The sequence below is a fragment of the Salvelinus sp. IW2-2015 genome, linkage group LG26 (genome assembly GCF_002910315.2).
Source record: "Salvelinus sp. IW2-2015 linkage group LG26, ASM291031v2, whole genome shotgun sequence".
Taxonomy (NCBI): Eukaryota; Metazoa; Chordata; class Actinopteri; order Salmoniformes; family Salmonidae; genus Salvelinus; species Salvelinus sp. IW2-2015.
Genome location: NC_036866.1, coordinates 18,830,449 through 18,852,592, shown reverse-complemented (window position 1 = coordinate 18,852,592; position 22,144 = coordinate 18,830,449). Strand labels below are relative to the sequence as shown.

The 22,144-nt window shown below is 42.9% G+C and overlaps 1 protein-coding gene across 2 annotated transcripts in view; it reads left to right on the top strand.

The window, feature by feature from the left end:
* LOC111953069 (cadherin-13-like) overlaps window positions 1–22,144 on the top strand; it is a 692,508-nt gene that overhangs the window by 557,079 nt on the left and 113,285 nt on the right. For both annotated transcript variants that reach the window (XM_070435180.1, XM_023972160.2), the window contains 2 exons: window positions 12,837–13,019; window positions 14,025–14,278. In XM_070435180.1, the coding sequence (XP_070291281.1) occupies window positions 12,837–13,019; window positions 14,025–14,278 (437 nt within the window). The remainder of the gene's footprint in view (window positions 1–12,836; window positions 13,020–14,024; window positions 14,279–22,144) is intronic.

Here is a 22,144-nt window from a genome sequence, read left to right as displayed (position 1 = left end):
ATCAAACCTAAGTGGAATAATAATGAGAAAAGTTGCAGCATAGGATTTTTCTTTGGGGGCTTTTGAGTTGTTTTTGTGAAGTCAGGTCAGATGATGCCAGCAGGCAGAATGGGAGAGAGAACGCCACTGTCTGTAGAAAGACATACTGTACCTTTGAGAGTTAGAATCTTGGCTGTGATGGCAAGGCTCCTTAAGGGAATAGTGTTGTCTCCCCAGGGACTAAAGTGACATGCCACTGTGTGTTTGTTGTCAGCTCAATCTACGGGGCCACAGAAACGTGGCACAAAGCACTTTTCATTAAGATGAACAGTTGCTCTGCTGTATTCTGCGTTCTCTCCCTGCATGGCTGTATCTCTGTCAGACCAACCAAATCAAACCACATTTATATTCATAAGCCATTATGTCTGACGGTTGGGGATCTCTGCACGTTTATCTCTCTTCTCTGCGGTCTGTCAGAGGAAGAGGGGGGCTGCCGCCGAGAAAGACGGGTTGAGGTGTAAAAAGATGTGTATGATGGATGTGTGATGGTACAGTTTCTATCACTGTGCGAAGAGAGAGGGTGAGAYAGAGAGATGTTCATTCTCCTCTTCACTCCACTTAACATTAGTGCAGGCTGAGCAGCCAATCACCCTATCATATTCACATAATGAGAGGAAGGCCAGGGACTGACAGACAGGCAGTGTAGACACCACTCATTGACAGCACATAGAGAGGACATCTCAACACTGAAATAAAGCCAGGGTCGCTGCCTTCCAACAGGCTCATAGTGCCAGCTGGCATTGCATGATGAATGAAGGGGGGAATGGGTAATTTCCAAAATGGTGTTAATGAGTTTTGATATTTACCCCCTGCTCCAATTATACAGCCAGATTAGATCAATATGCATTGTCAGCAACAAATGGTGAGTGCACGGAGAGATATGACAGGCCATTTCTACCGTAAACAAGCAGTATGTGTTGTAGCGATGGCCCTTTTTATCAGACACACACATAACCACACACACACACATAGTAAAAGCACACATGTAGATACCCAGGAGAGCCTGAGTTGGTGGTTATTTCCCCCATTCTCTCACGCCGCTGGTTAGTTTGTACACTCAGTGGTATTGCGGTCTTATCAGTAGCAGGGCTAAGTGGCAACAGCCCAGAGATTGAATACATTCATCTGACAGCATGGCTGAGATGGGAGACTGAGGTCTGGTCTGTCGCTATAGCAGCCTGCTAATCAGTGTGTGGTGTAAGAGAGCAGACATAGAACAGGATGTGATGGTGCTCAGCAACCTACCATGTTCTCTTCCATTGAGGATCCTGTTTGAGGTTTAACATCAGGAGAGGGATAGGTTTGTAGACTAGCTGTATTACCCCATGAATGATCTTAGCCTCTGATCTGAGTTGAAGAATACTCTCTCTCTCTCTCTCTCTCTCTCTCTCTCTCTCTCTCTCTCTCTCTCTCTCTCTCTCTCTCTCTCTCTCTCTCTCTCTCTCTCTCTCTCTCTCTCTCTCTCTCTCTCTCTCTCTCTCTCTCTCTCTCTCTCTCTCTCTCTCTCTCTCTCTCTCTCTCTCTCAATTCAATTCAATTCAATTTAAGGGCTTTATTGGCATGGGAAACATATGTTAACATTGCCAAAGCAAGTGAAGTAGATAATTAACAAAAGTTAAATAAACWATAACAATTTACAGTAAACATTACACTCACAAAAGTTCCAAAATAATAAAGACATTTAAAATGTCATATTAAGTGAAAACAGTTCAAGCACAAAAGGGAAAATAAATAACATAAATATGGGTTGTATTCTAGTGGCAACAGGTCACAAATCTTGCTGCTGTGATGGCACACTGGTATTTCGCCCAATAGATATGGGAGTTTATCAAAATTGGGTTTGTTTTCGAATTCTTTGTGGATCTGTGTAATCTGAGGGAAATATGTCTCTCTAATATGGTCATACATTTGGCAGGAGGTTAGGAAGTGCAGCTCAGTTTCCACCTCATTTTGTGGGCAGTGTGCACATAGCCTGTCTTCTCTTGAGAGCCAGGTCTGCCTACGGCGGCCTTGCTCAATAGCAAGGCTATGCTCACCGAGTCTGTACATAGTCAAATCTTTGTTAATTATTTCCAATGTGTCAAGTAATTATCTTTTAGTTTTCTCATTATTTGGTTGGGTCTAATTGTGTTGCTGTCCTGGAGCTCTGTGGGTCTTTTTGTGTTTGTGAACAGTGTTTGTGTTTGTTATTGAGCTCTGTGGGTCTGTTTGTGAACAGTGTTTGTGTTTGTTATTGAGGATTTGGGAATCATTTCCTTTTAGGTGGTTGTAGAAATTAACGTCCCTTTTCTGGATTTTGATAATTAGCGGGTAACGGCCTCATTCTGCTCTGCATGCATTATTTGGTGTTTTACGTTGAACGCTGAGGATATTTTTGCAGAATTCTGCATGCAGAGTCTCAATTTGGTGTTTGTTCCATTTTGTGAATTATTGGTTGCTGAGCGGACCCCAGACCTCACAACCATAAAGGGAAATGTGTTCCATGACTGATTCAAGTATTTTTAGCCAGATCCTAATTGGTATGGGAAATTTGATGTACCTTTTGATGGCATAGAGGTCCTTCTTACCTTGTCTCTCAGATCGTTCACAGCATTGTGAAAGTTACCTGTGGCGCTGATGTTTAGGCCGAGGTATGTATAGTTTTTCGTATGTTCTAGGGAAACGGTGTCTAGATGGAATTTGTATTTGTGGATCTGGCAATAGGACCTTTTTTGGAAAACCATTATTTTGGTCTTACTGGTCTTACTTACATTTTTTAAATGGATGGATGGGCACAACTAAGTTTGTTAATTTGTGTTTTTTTAAAGTTTCTAGAAGCGAAGAAGCAGAGTGTTCCATGATGTCATATCCTGTGTTTAATCGATTGGTTGCTTACGACTGGATAATCACTATGTTTTTGTCATGATTTGTATTTGTCGTTAGGTCTGACAGAATCTGTGMAGCAGATCTAGGTGCTGCTGTAGGCCCTCCTTGGTTGGGGGCAGAAGCTCCAGATCATCAGCAAACAGTAGACATTTGACTTCAGATTCTAGTAGGGTGAGGCCGGGGGCTGCAGACTGTTTTAGTGCCCTCACCAATTCGTTGATATATATGTTGAAGAGGGTGGGGCTTAAGCTGCATCCCTGTCTCACCCCATGGCCTTGTGGAAAGAAATGTGTGTGTTTTTTGCCAATTTTAACCGCACACTTGTTGTTTGTGTACATGGATTTTATAAATTCTTTTCAACACCACTTTCATGAGAACACTTTGCCTTTGTTTTGATATGTTTGTTTGTCAATTAGGGTGTGCAGGGTGAATACATGGTCTGTAATACGGTAAAAAGCCAATTTGACATTTGCTTAGTACATTGGTTTCACTGTGGTGGAAATGTACAAGTCTGCTGTTAATGATATTGTAGAGRATTTTCMCAAGGTTGCTGGTCWRATTAGTCTCCAATTTTGTGGATTGGGGTGATCAATCCTTGGATCCAAATATTGGGGAAAATTTCGGGGCTAAGGATGATGTTAAAGAGTTTAAGTATAGCCAATTGGAATTTGTGGTCTGTATATTTTATAATTTCATTTAGGATACCATCAACCCCACAGGCCTTTTTTTGTGTTGGACAGTTTGTATTTGTCCTGTAGTTCATTCAATGTAATTGGAGAATCCAGTGGGTTCTGGTAGTTTTTAATAGTTGATTCTAAGATTTGTATTTGATCATGTTTTTGCTGTTTGTTCTTTGTTATAGGGCCAAACAGATTGGAGAAGTGGTTTACCCATACATCTCCGTTTTGGAAAGATATCTCTTTGTGTTGTTGTTTGTTTAGTGTTTTCCCAGAAGTGGTTTGATTCTATGGATTCTTCAATTACATTGAGCTGATTTCTGTTATGCTGTTCCTTCTATTTTCATAGTGTATTTCTGTATTGTTTTAGTGATTCACCATAGTGAAGGCATAGGTTCAGGTTTACTGGGTCTCTATGTTTTTGGTTGGATGTTTTATTTTTATTTAACCAGGTAAGTTGACTGAGAACAACACATTCTCATTTACAGCAACAACCTGGGGAATAGTTACAGGGGAGAAGAGTGGGGATGAATGATCCATTTGTAAACTGGGGATGATTAGTTGACCATAATGGTATGAGGGCCAGATTGGGAATTTAGCCAGGACACCGGGGTTAACACCCCTACACCCCTACTGGCATGGAATCTTTAATGACCATAGAGAGTCAGGAAAACCATTTAACATCCCATCTGAAAGACAGCACCCTACACAGGGCAATGTCCCCAATCACTTCCCTGGGATATATATGTATATTTTTTATACCAGACAAAAGGGTGCCCCCTACTGGCCCTCCAACACCACTTCTAACAGCATCTGGTCTCCCATCCAGAGACTGACCTGGACCAACGCTGCTTAGCTTCTGAAGCAAGACAGCAGTGGGATGCAGCGTGGTTTGCTGCTGGTTTCTCAATTTATTTCTTAGGTTTTTGCATTCTTCATCAAACCATTTGTCATTGTTAATTTTCTTCGGTTTTCTATTTGAAATTTTTAGATTCGGATCTCTCTCTCTCTATGTATTTGTCTCTCTCTGTGTGTTTATTTTTCTTTATTTCTCTTTCTCTCCTTCAGAATAACATTTTGTTACCTTCCTCAATAGCCTAAATGACTGCGTTGTTTAAAGTGTGTTTTTGAAAGGGTTCTTGGCAAAAATCTATGTTTTTGCCCACGGTGTTGGGAAGATTGAGCGGTAATCTGACACAATATCATCCTGACAGAATACACTGTGATCTGGGATACAACACTTTCCTTTAACAGAGCGTTCTGTGTTTGAAATGTTAGACTGTAATCTGTGATACAGTAATGGTCCTAACAGAGAGAGAGGGAATTGCTGTTGGCTGGATGCAGTAATGCTTCTAGAGTGTTCCGCTTCACAATGCACCATGCAACAGTGTCTGCCAAACAGAATACATTCCTGATATAAATCTAATTAAGGGCTGCTACAACAACAGGGTCCTTTGTGTGCGTGTGTGCTTGCATGCATATGTCTGTATCTCTTTCTTTGCACACAAACTTTAAATTCAGGTGAGGTGAGCTATGGAATAATTTAGTGTTGCTACTTCACCCCGGATAGCCTCAGTACAGCCCTCAGACTTCTTAACCTGGCATTCACAGACAGACAAATAGAGAGTCTGTGTCTCAAATGCAGCCGATGGACCCTGGTCAAAAGTAGTGCACTATAAAGGGAATATGGTGCCATTTGGGACACAACCAATATTAGTGTCCCCTGGCTGCATGTTCTCTCTGAGTCAGATCATTCCCAAGAGAGGTGAACATCACCACACCCCACCTCATCCCCTTGGGCCTGAATGAGGACAGCCTTCATGCTGTGTTGAACAGGGATGATAGCAGGGTCTGGTCAGATGGGCCTGGTCAAGCCTAAAATAAACACTCCATCCACACCAACTAGCCTGGGAGATTGGCCTGGATGATGCCTTTGAAAGGAGACAATCTCTGGAACTAGGGGACAGAGAACTGCTGACTGCTGATTGAAACTGACCTCTCATTGTTTGAAAGAGAGAGAAGTCAGAGAGAGAGAGAAGAGAGAGAAAGAGAGAGAGAGAGAGAGAGAGAGAGAGAGAGAGAGACAGACAGACAGACAGTTCATGAGCAGATGAGCTCCTGCATGTGTCATCATGTTCTTAAAAAAAATATATAGATTTAGAGTTAGATAAACTTGAATTTTTTGTCAGGGACATATACAGAATGCTACACTCTACAACATAACCTTCACTCAAAATCAAAACTCCAAACATACAACCTGATTTTGGATGGAATTACGGAATCACCTGGAAGGCTTACAACTACCAAATATTATTATTCCAAAGCTATACAGCAAATGCTCTGGTAAACAACAGAAACCTGAAAAAACCATCCAACCTGGAACTGAGTAAGTAATGTTTGGTCTGAAGCTATATTTTATTTCCAAAAGCAAAGAAGAAAAATACATTACATTACTTTATAAGGACTGAATGCTAWATTAAGGCTGCCAAGCTTGATACAACTTCAATTAGCACTGACGTGTCAAGTGAGAGGTCTCAAAGCCCTTTAGCCCAACAATGGCAGGAGAGTCTCAGTCTACTCCAACCAAATGGAGAGGCTTTAGAAGCTGCCTCCCGCTGTTTAGAGAAAATTAAAATACAGTGCCCTGTGTATGTAAAGAACAATAAGACAAGAAAAGAGTACAAAATGAAGCTCCTTATGGAAAATCAAGAAACACTTTTTGCTGACTATTATAAATATGGGAACATCAGCATCCTCATCTTCCACACAGACCATCCCCTGGCATGGCACAGTGCTATGTCAACACACCCCTCTACCTCYYGGCGCACCGATCCCTTTAGCGGAATCATTTTCATCAACAACTGCTGAATTGCAGAGCGCCAAATAAATACAAAAATACAAAAAATATTCATATTCATGAAATCACAAGAGCAAGATTTTGAAAATATGCTTTACAGCGAAAGCAATCCAAGCTCGTGCCGGTCATGAAGGGCAGGAATTCCAAATAGTATCCGTAATGTTTGTAGAAACATGTCAAACGTTTTTTATAATCAATCCTCAATCCTTGTTTTTAACATAAATAATCGATAATATTTCAACCGGACGGTTAACTATTCAATACAATAGATAAAGAAAATGTCGAGCTACAACTCTCGCGCACATGAACTAATCAAAGGACACCTCTCGCTCATTTTTCAGAATAAAAGCTTGAAACTATGTCTAAAGCCTGTTCACAACCTGTGGAAGCCATTGGAAAAGGAATCTGGTTGATATCCCTTTAAATGGAGGATAGGCAGGCAATGGAACAGGGATTTTTCAAAATAAGAGGCACTGCCGGGTTGGATTTCCTCAGGTTTTYGCCTGCAAAATCAGTTCTGTTATACTCACAGACAATATTTTGACAGTTTTGTAAACTTTAGAGTGTTTTCTATCCTAATCCGTCAATTATATGCATATTCTAGCATCTGGGCCTGAGAAATAGGCCGTTTACATTGGGAATGTTATTTTTCCAAACATAAAAGATTCTGCCTCCTAGCGTCAAGAAGTWAAGAGGGAGTTACCGAGGGGTGGAAACTCAGGATACTAGACAACGAGAACTCTGAGTCAGCTAATATACATTTCTATACGTTTTCAACAGTATTGGTACAGGGCAACCCCAAACAGTTTCAGCTGGACTTCCACCTAATCAAAGAATTAGCTCAGCAGGAGAAGCTCTCCCTTGAGAAAGATACCCCCACCCCGAGCAGGTCACACCAGACCTCTTCATTATATAACCCCACAGATGAGCAACCCCAAGCGAAAAGTCAACGTCCCAGCACAGACTACTACTCCCTCATTGAAATGAAGGATACATTTACCCAGCTGAAGGTAAGGCAGGTGGAGCTTTAACAGCAGGTGATTACATTCCAGTCAGCACAGACCCAGACAACAGTCCAGCACAGCAACACCCCCTTAACCAGACCCGGAGTGCTGGAGGTGGAGAGAGACATATGTGCACTCTGGACTGTGGTGAGAAAACTTCAACATGATGAAAAGCATGAGCAGGAGAAGAACAGAGCACTACAGTAGAGGATCAGACTACTGGAGGAGAGGGTGAGGGGGATGGCGTGTGACAGAGAACAACCTACTAGAGAGGTGGCCACCCCCGCAGAGAAGCCAGCAGAACAGCTCACCTCAGCTCCCGACAATAGTCTCAACACCACAGCAGAACAGTCCACCCCAGACCCTGACCATAGCCTCGACATCCCAGCGGGACAGACACATGAACAACCCCAAGCACAAGGGATCTCACCCCCTCTGAGCACCCCCCCTGTCACCCACCGTGATAGCTCTCCTGACAACCGCCCCACACCCACTGAGGACATACACAAGACACAGATTGTACTCCTTATGTACTCAAACAGGAAATATAATCAAGAAAAAAAACTTGTCCCAAACACAGTGTGTCTAAACTCTGGTGTCCAAACACCCAGCGTGCCCTAGACCTTTTGTCTGAGGACCAACTAGGTTCACCTAGCCACATAATAATACACACAGGCACAAACGACCTGAGAGCCCAGCAGAAAAGGGTGGCCACAGCAATCAAGGGAGTGATAGAAAAAGCTTATTCTACTTTCCCCAATGCACAAGTGGTTATATCCACCCTACTACCATACAGCGGGTAAACGCAAGTATTTCCTGTGAATGTGCCTCAAAACTAAATGTTTACCTGGCCCACCACTCCACCCTGGACTTGAACAGCCTTTATGACCAGGTCCACCTATACAAGGCAGCAGTGCCCACCTTCGCCTGGACCCTAAAGGACATCGTTCTTTAACGCAGCCCCAACACTTCACACAGGAGCAATAGATCAATAGACGCCCCGCCCAGACCAGCGAGACACTCTCCCAGACCTGCGGGATCGTAAAATCATAAATATAGACATTGTCATCCTACAAGAAACATGGTATAGAGGAGACGGACCCACTGGTTGCCCTCTAGGTTACAGAGAGCTGGTAGTCCCATCCACCAAACTACTGGGTGTGAAACAGGGAAGGGACTAAAGAGGTATGCTAATTTGATATAGAGCAGACCTAACTCACTCCATTAAATTAGTCAAAACAGGAACATTTCAAAAGGAAAAGTTCTTAACAGAGAAAAATGTCCTCCTGTGTGCTACCTATGTCCCCCCGAGAAGAAACCCCATACTTTAATGAAGACAGCTTCTCCATCCTGGAGGGGGAAATCAATCATTTCCAGGCCCAGTGACATGTACTAGTCTGTGGCGACCTAAATGCCAGAACCGGACATAAACCTGACACCCTCAGCACACAGGGGGACAAACACCTGCCTGGAGGTGACAGCATTCCCTCCCCCATATGCCACCCTAGGCACAACTGTGACAACACAACCAACAAAAATGGGTCTCAACTCCAGCAGCTCTGTGTATGTACATAGTCAATGGAAGGCTTCGAGGGGACTCCTATGGTAAGTACACCTATAGCTCATCTTTTGGCAGTAGTACTGTGGACTACTTGATCACTGACCTCAACCCAGAGTCTCTCAGAGTGTTCACAGTCAGTCCACTGACACCCCTATCAGACCACAGCAAAATCACAGTCTACTTGAACAGAGCAATAGTCAATCATGAGGCATCAAAGCCAAAGGAACTGAGTAATATTAAGAAATGCTATAGATGGAAGGAATGTAGCGTGGAAACCTACCACAAAACAATAAGGCAACAACAAATTCAATCCCTTTTAGACTACTTCCTGGACAAAACATTCCACTGTAATAGTGAAGGTATAAACCTGGCAATATAGTAGAAATATTAGAAGTATATTTGACCTCTCAGCATCCCTATCAAATCAAAAAAAATCAAGCAGAAAACTGAAGAAAATTAACAACAATGACACATGGTTTGATGAAGAATTCAAAAACCTAAGAAAGAAATTGAGAAGCCTGTCCAACCATAAACATAGAGACCCAGAAAACAAGCAACAGCACGTCAGAATTCAGCTCAATGTAATTGAAGAATTTATAGAATCTAACACTTCTGGGAAAATTGGAGAACTCTAAACAAACAACAACACGAAGAGTTATCTCTCCAAAATGGAGATGTATGGATAAACCACTTCTCCAATCTTTTTAGCTCTATAACAAAGAACAAACAGCAAAAACATATACATGATCAAATACAAATCTTAGAATCAACTATTAAAGACTAGAACCCATTGGATTCTCCAATTACCTTGAATGAATTACAGGATAAAATAAATACCCTCCAACCAAAAAAGGCCTGTGGTGTTGATGGTATCCTCAATGAAATGATCAAATATACAGACAACAAATTCCAATTGGTTATACTTAAGCTCTTTAACATCATCCTCAGCTCTGGCATCATCCCCAATATTTGGAACCAAGGACTGATCACCCCAATCCACAAAAGTGGAGACAAATTTGACCCCAATAACTACCGTGGGATATGCTTCAACAGCAACCTTGGGAAAATCCTCTGCATTATCATTAACAGCAGACTCGTAAATTTCCTCAGTGAAAACAATGTACTGAGCAAATGTCAAATTGGCTTTTTACCAACTTATTTTACGACAGACCACATATTCACACTGCACACCCTAATTGACAAACAAACAAACTGAAACAAAGGCAAAATCTTCTAATGATTTGTTGATTTAAAAAAAAAAAGCCTTTGACTCAATTTGGCATGAGGGTCTGCTATACAAATTGATGGAAAGTGGTGTTGGGGTAAAAACATATGACATTATAAAATCCATGTACACAAACAACAAGTGTGTGGTTAAAATAGGCAAAAAACACACATTTCTTCCCACAGGGCTGTGGGGTGAGACAGGGATACYGCTTAAGCCCCACCCTCTTCATCATATGTATCAACAAATTGGCGAGGGCACTAGAACAGCTGCAGCACCCGGCTTCACCCTACTAGAATCTGAAGTCAAATGTCTACTGTTTGCTGATGATCTGGTGCTTTTGACACCAACCAAGGAGGGCCTACAGCAGCACCTAGATATTCTGCACATATTCTGCCAGATCTGGGCCCTGACAGTACATCTCAGTAAGACCAAAATAATGGTGTTTCAAAAAAGGTCCTGTCGCCAGGACCACAAACACAAATTCCATCTAGACACTGTTGCCCTAGAGCCCTCAAAAAACTATACGTACCTTGGCCTAAACATCAGCGCCACAGGTAACTTCCACAAAGCTGTGAACGATCTGAGAGACAAGGCAAGAAGGGCATTCTATGCAATCAAAAGGAACATAAAATTTCAACATACCAATTAGGATCTGGCTAAAAAGACTTGAATCAGTTATAGAACCCATTGCCCTTTATGGTTGTGAGGTCTGTGGTCCACTCACCAACCAATAATTCACAAAATGGGACAAGCACCACATTGAGACTCTGCATGCAGAATTCTGAAAAAATATCCTCAGTGTACAACGTAAAACACCAAATAAGGGCATGCAGAACAGAATTAGGCCGACACCTGCTAATTATCAAAATCCAGAAAAGAGAGGTTAAATTATACAACCACCTAAAAGGAAGTGATTCCCAAACCTTTACAAAGCCATCACCTACAGAGAGATGAACCTGGAGAAGAGTCCCCTAAGCAAGCTGGTCCTGGGGCTCTGTTCACAAACACAAACAGACTCCACAGAGCCCAAGGACAGCAACAGAATTAGACTCAACCAAATCATGAGAAAACAAAAAGATAATTACTTGACACATTGGAAAGAATTAACAAAAAAACAGAGCACACTAGAATGCTATTTGGCCCTAAACAGAGAGTACGCAGTGGCAGAATACCTGACCACTGTGACTGACCCAAACTTATGGAAAGCTTTGACTATGTACAGACTCAGTGAGCATAGCCTTGCTATTGAGCAAGGCCGCCGTAGGCAGACCTGGCTCTCAAGAGAAGACAGGCTATGTGCACACTGCCCACAAAATGAGGTGGAAACTGTGCTGCACTTCCAAACCTCCTGCCAAATGTATGACCATATTAGAGAGACATATTTCCCTCTAATTACACAGATCCACAAAGAATCTGAAAACAAACCCGATTTTGATAAACTCCCATATCTACTGGGTGAAATACCACAGTGTGCAATCACAGCAGCAAGATTTGTGACCTGTTGCCACAAGAAAAGGGCAACTAGTGAAGCACAAACACTATTGTAAATACAACCCATATATATGTTTATTTATTTTCCCTTTTGTACTTTAACCATTTGCACGTCGATACAACACTGTATATATACATAATACAACATTTGTAATGTCTTTATTCTTTTGAATCTTCTCTGGGTGTAATGTTTACTGTTAATTTTTATTGTTTAATTCACTTTTGTATATTATCTACTTCACTTGCTTTGACAATGTTAACATATGTTTCCCATGCCAATAAAGCCCCTTGAATTGAATTGAATTGAATTGAATTGAATTGAAGCGAGTGCGAGAGAGAAAGTCAGAGAGAGAGTGAAGAGTGAGTGATGGGACAGAGAGCAGGGAGGGTATGAAAAGCAATCTCTCAAGTAAAGAGGGGGAGGTGTTAGAGAGAGCAGTTTGGGTTGTTCTTCTATTCAAAGCCTGAGTTAAATTGTTCCAGCATTCTTTAATTTGAGGATGGTGTAGATTAAGCCAAAAAAAAGGATCTTCTCTAACCCTAATCCTGGACAACCCACATGAGAAGCACAATTATTGAGTAATACTGTCAAAACAGACATTATCTTGCAGCCGCCGTGCGCGTACTTGCGTGCATATGTTTGGGCGTGAGTAAGTGTGTGTGTGTGTGTGTGTGTGTGTGAGCGAAGGGATGGGATGGAGAGTGTTGGGAATGAAGGACAGAGAGACGAGTTTGACACTGGGTTCATGTTCAACTGAATAGCTTTCAAGAAATGTGAATGATGCGAGGGAGAGAACATGGTGCTTTTAATAGCCTCTAAATGTAAGTCACTTCAAGTGGAGCGTGATTCACACTGGGTAACCTACCTTGAACAAAACAACATACWCTATCCCTCACTTGTCAGCGCCAAGTCCACTGACGTGATGATGAATGCAAAAACCTTATTTTAAACCTAAAATTGCATAGCTACAGTATATGTCAACTGACACATAGCCAGATGCCCTTGTATGTGGTGACCAATAGTGTCCCTCCAGTTTCAGACCACTGAATAGAAACCAGCTGTCTATATGTCAGTTGACCAGTCTTGTCCCTCTTTCTCTGTCTGTTCCTCCAGTTCCAGGCCAATGTGGATGAGGGCTCCACAGGGGTCGTGGTCAACCTGACTGTGGACGACAGAGATGACCCTGCGACGGGGGCGTGGCGAGCCGTCTACTCCATCATCAACGGTGACCCCACCCAGAGCTTTGAGATCCAAACCAACCCTGACAACAATGAGGGCATGCTTTCCCTCATCAAGGTAACCACAGGGCCCAAAAGTTATCTCAATTATCTCTCTCAAATATCTCTCTCAATTATCTCTCAAATGTCTCTCTTAATTATCTTTCTCAAATATCTCTCATCTCTCTTATTGATGGAATAGCTAATAAAGGTGTGTTTGTGGTGTCACTATAACAGGCAGGTTGGATGGTGATATACGGCCCGATTTGGCCAATTCACTGGAGATATGAACATACAGCTTGCACAGTTAAGACCCTGTAGCACTCACAGTTTTTATTGCTCTCATTATTCCAATAAATGTGTGTTCTCCTGCATTATAGCAATACAGGATACAGGAATACAGGATATTTTTAACCTTGGTAACATTGTATGTTTCACTCTAGTACACTGCAGTTTGCCACTTTACTCTCATGTGTAATTTTCTCCTACACTATTGACATACTATAAGAGCAACCTGTTACACACTGAGAGTCCAAAACGTTAGGAACACTTGCTCTTTCCATAGCATAGACTGACCAGCTATGATCCCTTACTGATGTCACTTGTTAAATCCACTTCAATCAATGATGAAGAAACAGGTTAAATTAGGATTTTTAAGCCTTGAGACAATTGAGACATGGATTGTGTATGTGTGCCATTCAGAGGGTGAATGGGCAAGATCAAATATTTAAGTGCATTTGAACGGGGTATGGTAGTAGGTGACAGGCTCACCAGTTTGAGTGGGGCAAGAACTGCAACGCTGCTGGGGTTTTCACGCTCAACAGTTTCCTATGTGTATCATGGACATCCAGGCAACTTCACACAACTGTGGGAAGCATTGGCGTCAACATGGGCCAGCATCTCTGTGGAACAATTTGACACCTTGCAGAGTCCATGAGGCTGTTCTAAGGGCAAAAGGGCGTGCAACTCAATATTAGGAAAGTTTTCCTAATGTTTTGTCCACTCAGTGTGGAAGTGACATGTTAACTACATGATAAACACTCTCGTCTCATCTCCTCCCCTTTCCTCTCCTCTCCTCCTCCAGCCTCTAGACTATGAGAGCTTAGTGTTCCACACGCTGCTGATCAAGGTGGAGAACGAGGACCCCCTGGTGCCAGATGTGGGCTACGGCTCCAGTTCTACAGCCACCGTACACATCACCATCCTGGATGTGAACGAAGGACCCGTCTTCTTCCCCGACCCCCTCCAGGTCACCAAGATGGAGAACGTACCCCTGGGAAGCTTCGTGGCCTTACTCAATGCCACCGACCCAGACGTCCTCCAATCACAGAGCATCAGGTGAGTGATGAGGTCATCAAGCTGCACCAGGTAGAACATTCTGCAGCATTCGGAGTTCCACACATTCAGCGTGGACATTAGGTCCACACTGACTGCCAGCTTGACAACAATGTGTGCAGGTATGTTAATGTGCAGTAAATCTCATCAGGTGTTGATTCCACAGATGCTCCCCTTTGTTATTGATTGAAACTGGTCAAGGCGGGCAGTCAGGATTCAAAAACGATCATGTACAAGGAAGTTTGTTCTCTCTCTTTTCACCTCTTTACCATCTCTCAACTTCAGAGTTTGTCTATGGTATTGAAAGAGAGAGATTCTTCTCAGTGAGCTTCTCCATGTACTGTAAGTGTGACAAGGTGATTTAACAAAGATGACCTATCAGAAGTATAGGTCATCAGAAGTGTAGCCTGGCATGACAGCACGGCTCATGGTTTCCAGACATCTCTCCATCTGTTTCAGCTCTCACCTCTCTCTCCATCCCTCCATCCCTTAACTGTCCCGCCCTGTCTATCACCAGACACCCTATTTATCATCTTATGCATGTCAGCCAACCGCCTCTTATAAAACTGCCTGTCTGGCTGTCAACTTTCTGTAAACAGTCCAATTATTCCTCTGTCACCAGGGTGGCCTATTACTAGAGAGGCGTGTTCAGGTCAACTCTATTCTCTGTGTCTAGGAGGTCTATTACTTTTTGCTGTGTGTAACAGTCAAATTGTTCCCTGGCAGCCTTGGGGAGCCATTACGTGTAGGTGAATTTATCTTGCTTTACAAAAGGGGAAATTTGTGATTGCTTTATTGGCTTTAAGCAGAGATGTATGCTAAATGTGTGATGCTACAGCTCGTGAATTGTTGGTGTTACATCAAATTTTAAAGATTTGAATGTAAATATATCAGGCCATAGATATCAGGCCCTCTGTGGAAAGGGTTTTACATGGAATCCAAAATGGTTCTTCAAATGGTTCTCCTACAAGGACAGCCAAATAACCCTTTTAGGTTCTACAGTGGTTCCTCCATTAAAAGTTGATGCATACTGCAGCACACCTTGCGGGCTGTTGCAGCATTCTATGGCACATTATTTAATTGTCAGCCATTTATTACATTAATGCAAGTTAGTGCTAGTTTGACCACCAAATCAAATCAAAGCAAATATTATTTGTCACATACACATGGTTAGCAGATGTTAATGCGAGTGTAGCGAAATGCTTGTGCTTCTAGTTCCGACAATGCAGTAATAACCAACGAGTAATCTAACCTAACAATTCCACAACTACTACCTTATACACACAAGTGTAAAGGGATAAAGAATATGTACATAAAGATATATGAATGAGTGATGGCACATCACATGGTACAGTATGTAAACATAAAAGTGCATAGTTTAAAGTGGCTAGTGATACATGTATTACATAAAGATGGCAAGATGCAGTAGATGATATAGAGTACAGTATATACATATACATTATATTAAGTGGCATTGTTTAAAGTGGCTAGTGATACATTTTTGATAMATTTCCATAAATTTCCATTATTAAAGTGAGCTGGAGTTGAGTCAGTATGTTGGCAGCAGCCACTCGATGTTAGTGGTGGCTGTTTAACAGTCTGATGGCCTTGAGATAGAAGCTGTTTTTCAGTCTCTCGGTCCCTGCTTTGATGCACCTGTACTGACAGGTACTCGCCTTCTGGATGATAGCGGGGTGAACAGGCAGTGGCTCAGGTGGTTGTTGTCCTTGATGATCTTTATGACCTTCCTGTGACATCGGGTGGTGTAGTTGTCCTGGAGGGCAGGTAGTTTGCCCCCAGTGATGCGTTGTGCAGACCTCACTACCCTCTGGAGAGCCTTACGGTTGTGGGCGGAGCAGTTGCCGTACCAGGCGGTGATACAGCCCGACAGGATGCTCTCGATTGTGCATCAGTAGAAGTTTGTGAGTGCTTTTGGTGACAAGCCAAATTTTTTCATCCTCCTGAGGCTTCTGCGCCTTCTTCACAACGCTGTCTGTGTGGGTGGACCAATTCAGTTTGTCCGTGATGTGTACGCCGAGGAACTTAAAACTTACTACCCTCTCCACTACTGTCCCGTCGATGTGGATAGGGGGGTGCTCCCTCTGCTCTTTCCTGAAGTCCACAATCATCTCCTTTGTTTTGTTGACGTTGAGTGTGGGGTTATTTTCCTGACACCACACTCCGAGGGCCCTCACCTCCTCCCTGTAGGCCGTCTCGTCGCTGTTGGTAATCAAGCAGTCAAATTAGTGTCGTAGTGTCGTCCGCAAACTTGATGATTGAGTTGGAGGCGTGCATGACCATGCAGTCGTGGGTGAACAGGGAGTACAGGAGAGGGCTCAGAAAGCACCCTTGTGGGGCCCCAGTGTTGAGGATCAGCAGGGTGGAGATGTTGTTACCTACCCTCACCACCTGGGAGCGGCCCGTCAGGAAGTCCAGTACCCAGTTGCACAATGCGGGGTCGAGACCCAGGGTCTCGAGCTTGATGACGAGTTTGGAGGGTACTATGGTGTTCAATGCTGAGCTGTAGTCGATGAACAGCATTCTCACATAGGTATTCCTCTTGTCCAGATGGGTTAGGGCAGTGTGCAGTGTGGTTGCGATTGCGTCGTCTGTGGACCTATTGGGGCGGTAAGCAAATTGGAGTGGGTCTAGGGTGTCAGGTAGGGTGGAGGTGATATGGTCAATGACTAGTCTCTCAAAGCACTTCATGATGACGGAAGTGAGTGCTACGGGGCGGTAGTCATTTAGCTCAGTTACCTTAGCCGTCTTGGGAACAGGAACAATGGTGGCCCTCTTGAAGCATGTGGGAATAGCAGACTGGGATAAGGATTGATTGAATATGTCCGTAAACACACCAACCAGCTGGTCTGCGCATGCTCTGAGGATGCGGCTGGGGATGCCGTCTGGGCCTGCAGCATTGCGAGGGTTAACACGTTTAAGTGTTTTACTCATGTCGGTTGCAATGAAGGAGAGTCCGCAGGTTTTGGTAGCGGGCCGTGTCAGTGGCACTGTATTGTCCTCAAAGCGAGCAAAGAAGTTATTTAGTCTGTCTGGGAGCGAGACATCCTGGTCCGCGACGGGGCTGGTTTTCTTTTTGTAATCCGTGATTGACTGTAGACCCTGCCACATACCTCTTGTGTCTGAGCCGTTGAATTGCAACTCTACTTTGTCTCTATACTGACGCTTAGCTTGTTTGATTGCCTTGCGGAGGGAATAGCTACACTGTTTGTATTCGGTCATGTTTCCGGTCACCTTGCCCTGGTTAAAAGCAGTGGACCGGAACGAGCTTGTGGTTTTCTGAACATAACGCACAAACCAAATGGCGGTTTTTGGTTATAAAACTAATCTTTATCGAACAAAAATAACATTTATTGTGTAACTGGGAGTCTCGTGAGTGCAAACATCCGAAGATTATCAAAGGTAAGCAATTAATTGTATTGCTTTTCTGACTTTCGTGACCATGCTAATTTAAGGCTAGCTATTCTAGCAGTGATTGATACACTCACAAATGCTTGGATTGCTTTCGCTGTAAAGCAAATCTGACATGATAGGTGGATTAACAACAAGCTAAGCTGTGTTTTGGTATATTTCACTTGTGATTCCATGATTATAAATATTTTTTGTATTATTTTTKAATTTGGCGCGCTGCAATTCAGCGGTTGTTTACGAAAATGATCCCGTAAAAGGGATCCGTGCGGCAAGAAGTTAACAAACTATAGTTTTGGCAAGTCGGTTAGGACATCTAATTTGTGCATGACACAAGTAATTTTTCCAACAATTGTTTACAGACAGACAATTTCAGTGGGTGAGAAGATTACATACTCTAAGTTGACTGTGCCTTTCAAAAGCTTGGAAAATTCCAGAAAATTATGTCATGGCTTTAGAAGCTTCTGATAGGCTAATTGACATCATTTGAGTCAATTGGAGGTGTACCTGTGGATGTATTTCAAGGCCTACCTTCAAACTCGGTGCCTCTTTCCTTGACATCATGGGAAAATCAAAAGAAATCAGCCAAGACCTCAGACAAAAAATGTAGACCTCCAAAAGTCTGGTTCTACCTTGGGAGCAATTTCTAAACACCTGAAGGTACCACGTTCATCTGTAAAAACAATAGTACGCAACTATAAACACCACGGGAGTTCATACCGSTCAGGAAGGAGACGCATTCTGTCTCCTGGAGATAAACGTACTTTGGTGCGAAAAATGCAAATCAATCCCAGAACAACAGCAAAGGATCTAGTGAAGATGTGGGAGGTACACGTACAAAAGTATCTATAACCACAGTAAAACAAGTCCTATATCGACATAACCTGAAAGGCTGCTCTGCAAGGAAGAAGCCACTGCTCCAAAACCGCCATAAAAAAGCCAGACTACGGTTTGCAACTGCACATGGGGACAAAGATCGTACTTTTTGTAGAAATGTCATCTGATCTGATGAAACAAAAATAGAACTGTTTGGCCATAATGACCGTCGTTATGTTTGGAGGAAAAAGGGGAAAGCTTGCAAGCCGAAGAACACCATCCCAACCGTGAAGCACGGGGGTGGCAGCATCATGCTGTGGGGTTTCTTTGCTGCAGGAGGGACTGCTGCACTTCACAAAATAGATAGCATCATGAGGCTGGAAAATGATGTGTATATATTGAAGCAACATCTCAAGACATCAGTCAGGAAGTTCAAGCTTGGTCGCAAATGGGTCTTCCAAATGGACAATGACCCCAAGCATACTTCCAAAGTTGTGTCAAAATGGCTTAAGGAAAATTTGTGGCAGAACTGAAAAAGCGTGTGCGAGCAAGGAGGCCTACACACCTGACTCAGTTACTGTGGGAAGCTTGTGTAAGGCTACCCAAAAAGTTTGACCCAGTTAAACAATTTAAAGGTAATGTTACCAAATACTAATTGAGTGTATGTAAACTTCTGACCCACCCATCATTCTCTCTACTATTATTCTGACATTTCACATTATTAAAATAAAGTGGTGATCCTAACTGACCCAAGACAGGGTATTTTTACTAGGATTAAATGTCAGGAATAGTGAAAAATTTAGTTTAAATGTATTTGGCTAAGGTGTATGTAAACTTCCGACTTCAACTGTAAGTTCAGGAGTAAAAATGTGCTTAGCAAGTCACATAAGTTGCATGGATTCACTGTGTGCAATAATAGTGTTTAACATGTTTAATGACTACCTAATCTCTGTACCCCACACATACAATTATCTGTAAGGTTACTCAGTCGAGCAGTGAATTTCAAACACAGATTCAGACACAAAGACCAGGGAGGATCTCCAATGCCTCACAAAGTAGGGCACCTATTGGTAGATGGGTAAAAACGAAGACATTGAATATCCCTTTGAACATGGTGAAGTTATTAATTACACTTTGGATCTTGTATCAATACACCTAGTCACTACAAAGATTCAGGCGTCCATCCTAACTCAGTTGCCGGAGAGGAAGGAAACCGATTTCACAATAAGGCCAATGGTGACTTTAAAACTGTTACAGGGTTTAATGGCTGTGATAGGAGTAAACTGAGGATGGCTCAACAACACTGTAGTTACTAACCTAATTGGCAGAGTGAAAAGATGGAAGCCTGTAACAAAATACAAATTCCAAAACATGCATCCTCTTTGCGACAAGACACACAAGTAATACTGAGAAATAAAAAGTCAAAGCAATTACGTTTTTGTACTGAATAGAAAGTGTTATGTTTGGGGCAAATCCAATACAACACCTTACTGAGTACCATTCCATATTTTCAAACATAGTGGTGGCTGCATCATTGTAACGAGTGCGATGAGAGTCAGGAAGCAAGTACAGGGAGTGATAATCAGCAGCCTGATGACCTAGAGGCCGGAGAGAGAGTATACGTGACAGTACGCCCTCCCCGACGTGCAGCTCCAGCCGCACGATGCCGACAAAGGGGACGAACCCGGGGATCAGGAGCGGACCAGTCACTCCTGCTGAAGCGCAGGAACATGTCATGCCGGATGAGGCGCGGGAACCTATCGAGCCGGCTGGAGTGCGGGAACCTGACAGATCGGTTTAGGCAGGGGAGCCTGGCAATCCGGCTGAGGAATGAGAGCCTGACGAGCCGGTGGAAGCAGGGGAGCCTGGCGATCCGACAGAGGCATGAAAGCCTGACGAGCCGGCTATGGCAGGGGAGCGTGGCGATCAGGCTGAGGCATGAAAGTCCGACGAGCCGACTGGGGGCATGAAAGCCCAACGAGCCAATTTGTAAGTCGCTCTGGATAAGAGCGTCTGCTAAATGACTTAAATGTAAATGTAATGAAGGATGGGAGGCTTGGCGATCCGGCTGAGGCATGAGAGCCTGTAGCGGCTCCCGAGCCCGAGGTCATTTACACTGACACAGAAACAAAAAACACTCCCTGATGCTTCCCTTAGGTGAGGTGTTATTCTGTAACGAGTGCGCTGAAGGTCGGGAAGCAAGTACAGGGAGTGAATGTTTTAATAAATAAACAAAACAATAAACACGAAACATAAACAACACACCAACATGAAACTGAGTCAATAACACCTGAGGAAAGAACCAAGGGGAGTGACAGATATAGGGAAGGTAATCTAGGACGTGATGGAGTCCAGGAGCCTGATGACCTAGAGGCCGGAGAGGGAGTATACATGACAATCATGTTATGGGTATGCTTGTAATCGTTAACTTCTACCGAGTCAGAAACCCGGATCCGGGAGCACCCCCCACCCCCCACCAGTAAAAAAGCTGAATAGCATAGCTANGACGTCCTCTTGACACCCAGAGGAAGGCCAATGAGGTGTGTTTCGGGTCATAGGGGGCACGACCATATATAGGCAGAGCGTTGAAGCTGGCATACACATCTTGCTTTTTTCTTCTTGGTCATGGAAAGTGCTGTCAAATGACTTCTGTATCACTCAGAGACAAAATTGAAACGGTTTTAGAAACTAGAGATTGTTTTCTTTCCAATGGTATTATTTATATGCATATAGTAAGAGCAATAATTGAATAAGAGGCAGTTTAATCTGTAGAGCAAATTATGCTAATGGAAAAATAGCACCCCCTGTATTCTCAAGAAGTTAAGGACAACAAAGTCAAGATATTGGAGTGGCCATCACAAAGCCCTGACCTCAATCCTATAGAAAATGTGTGGGAGAACTGAAAAAGCGTGTGCGAGCAAGGAGGCCAACAAACCTGACTCAGTTACACCAGCTCTGTCAGGAGGAATGGGCCGAAATTCACCCAACATATTGTGGGAAGCTTGTGGAAGGCTACCCGAACCGTTTGACCCAAGTTCAACAATTTAAAGGCAATGCTACCAAATACTAATTCAGTGTATGTAAACTTCTGATGTGATGAAATAAATAAACACTGAAATAAATCATTCTCTCTACTATTCTGACATTTCACGTTCTTAAAATGAAGTGGTGATCCTAACTGACCTAAGACAGGGAATTTTTACTAGGATTTCATGTCAGGAATTGTGAAAAACTGACTGTAAATGTATTTGGCTAAGGTGTATGTAAATATCCGACTCCAACTGTGTATTTTAAGAATATCATGGAATATAGTTGAAAATGTTTGTTTCTCCATGCTTGTCTCAGAGCAGCGCGAAACAGTGCTGAAATAGACGGGAAGGCTATATCTAACGATATTTTGGAAATTATTTTGTTWAAAAAAAAAAAGAAAGTGAGCGATTGTAATCTGAATAAAGGCCAAAATACTATTTATAAAGGCCAACATATAGCCCTGCTAATAGCCATAATGACGCTATACAACGTGACCATGTGTGTTTGATAGAGTATTTTCCAGTAAGCAACCATTTGTTTGCATTCATGAGCAAACTTTGTTCCAATATTTCTGTAATTCAGTGATATTTATTCCCC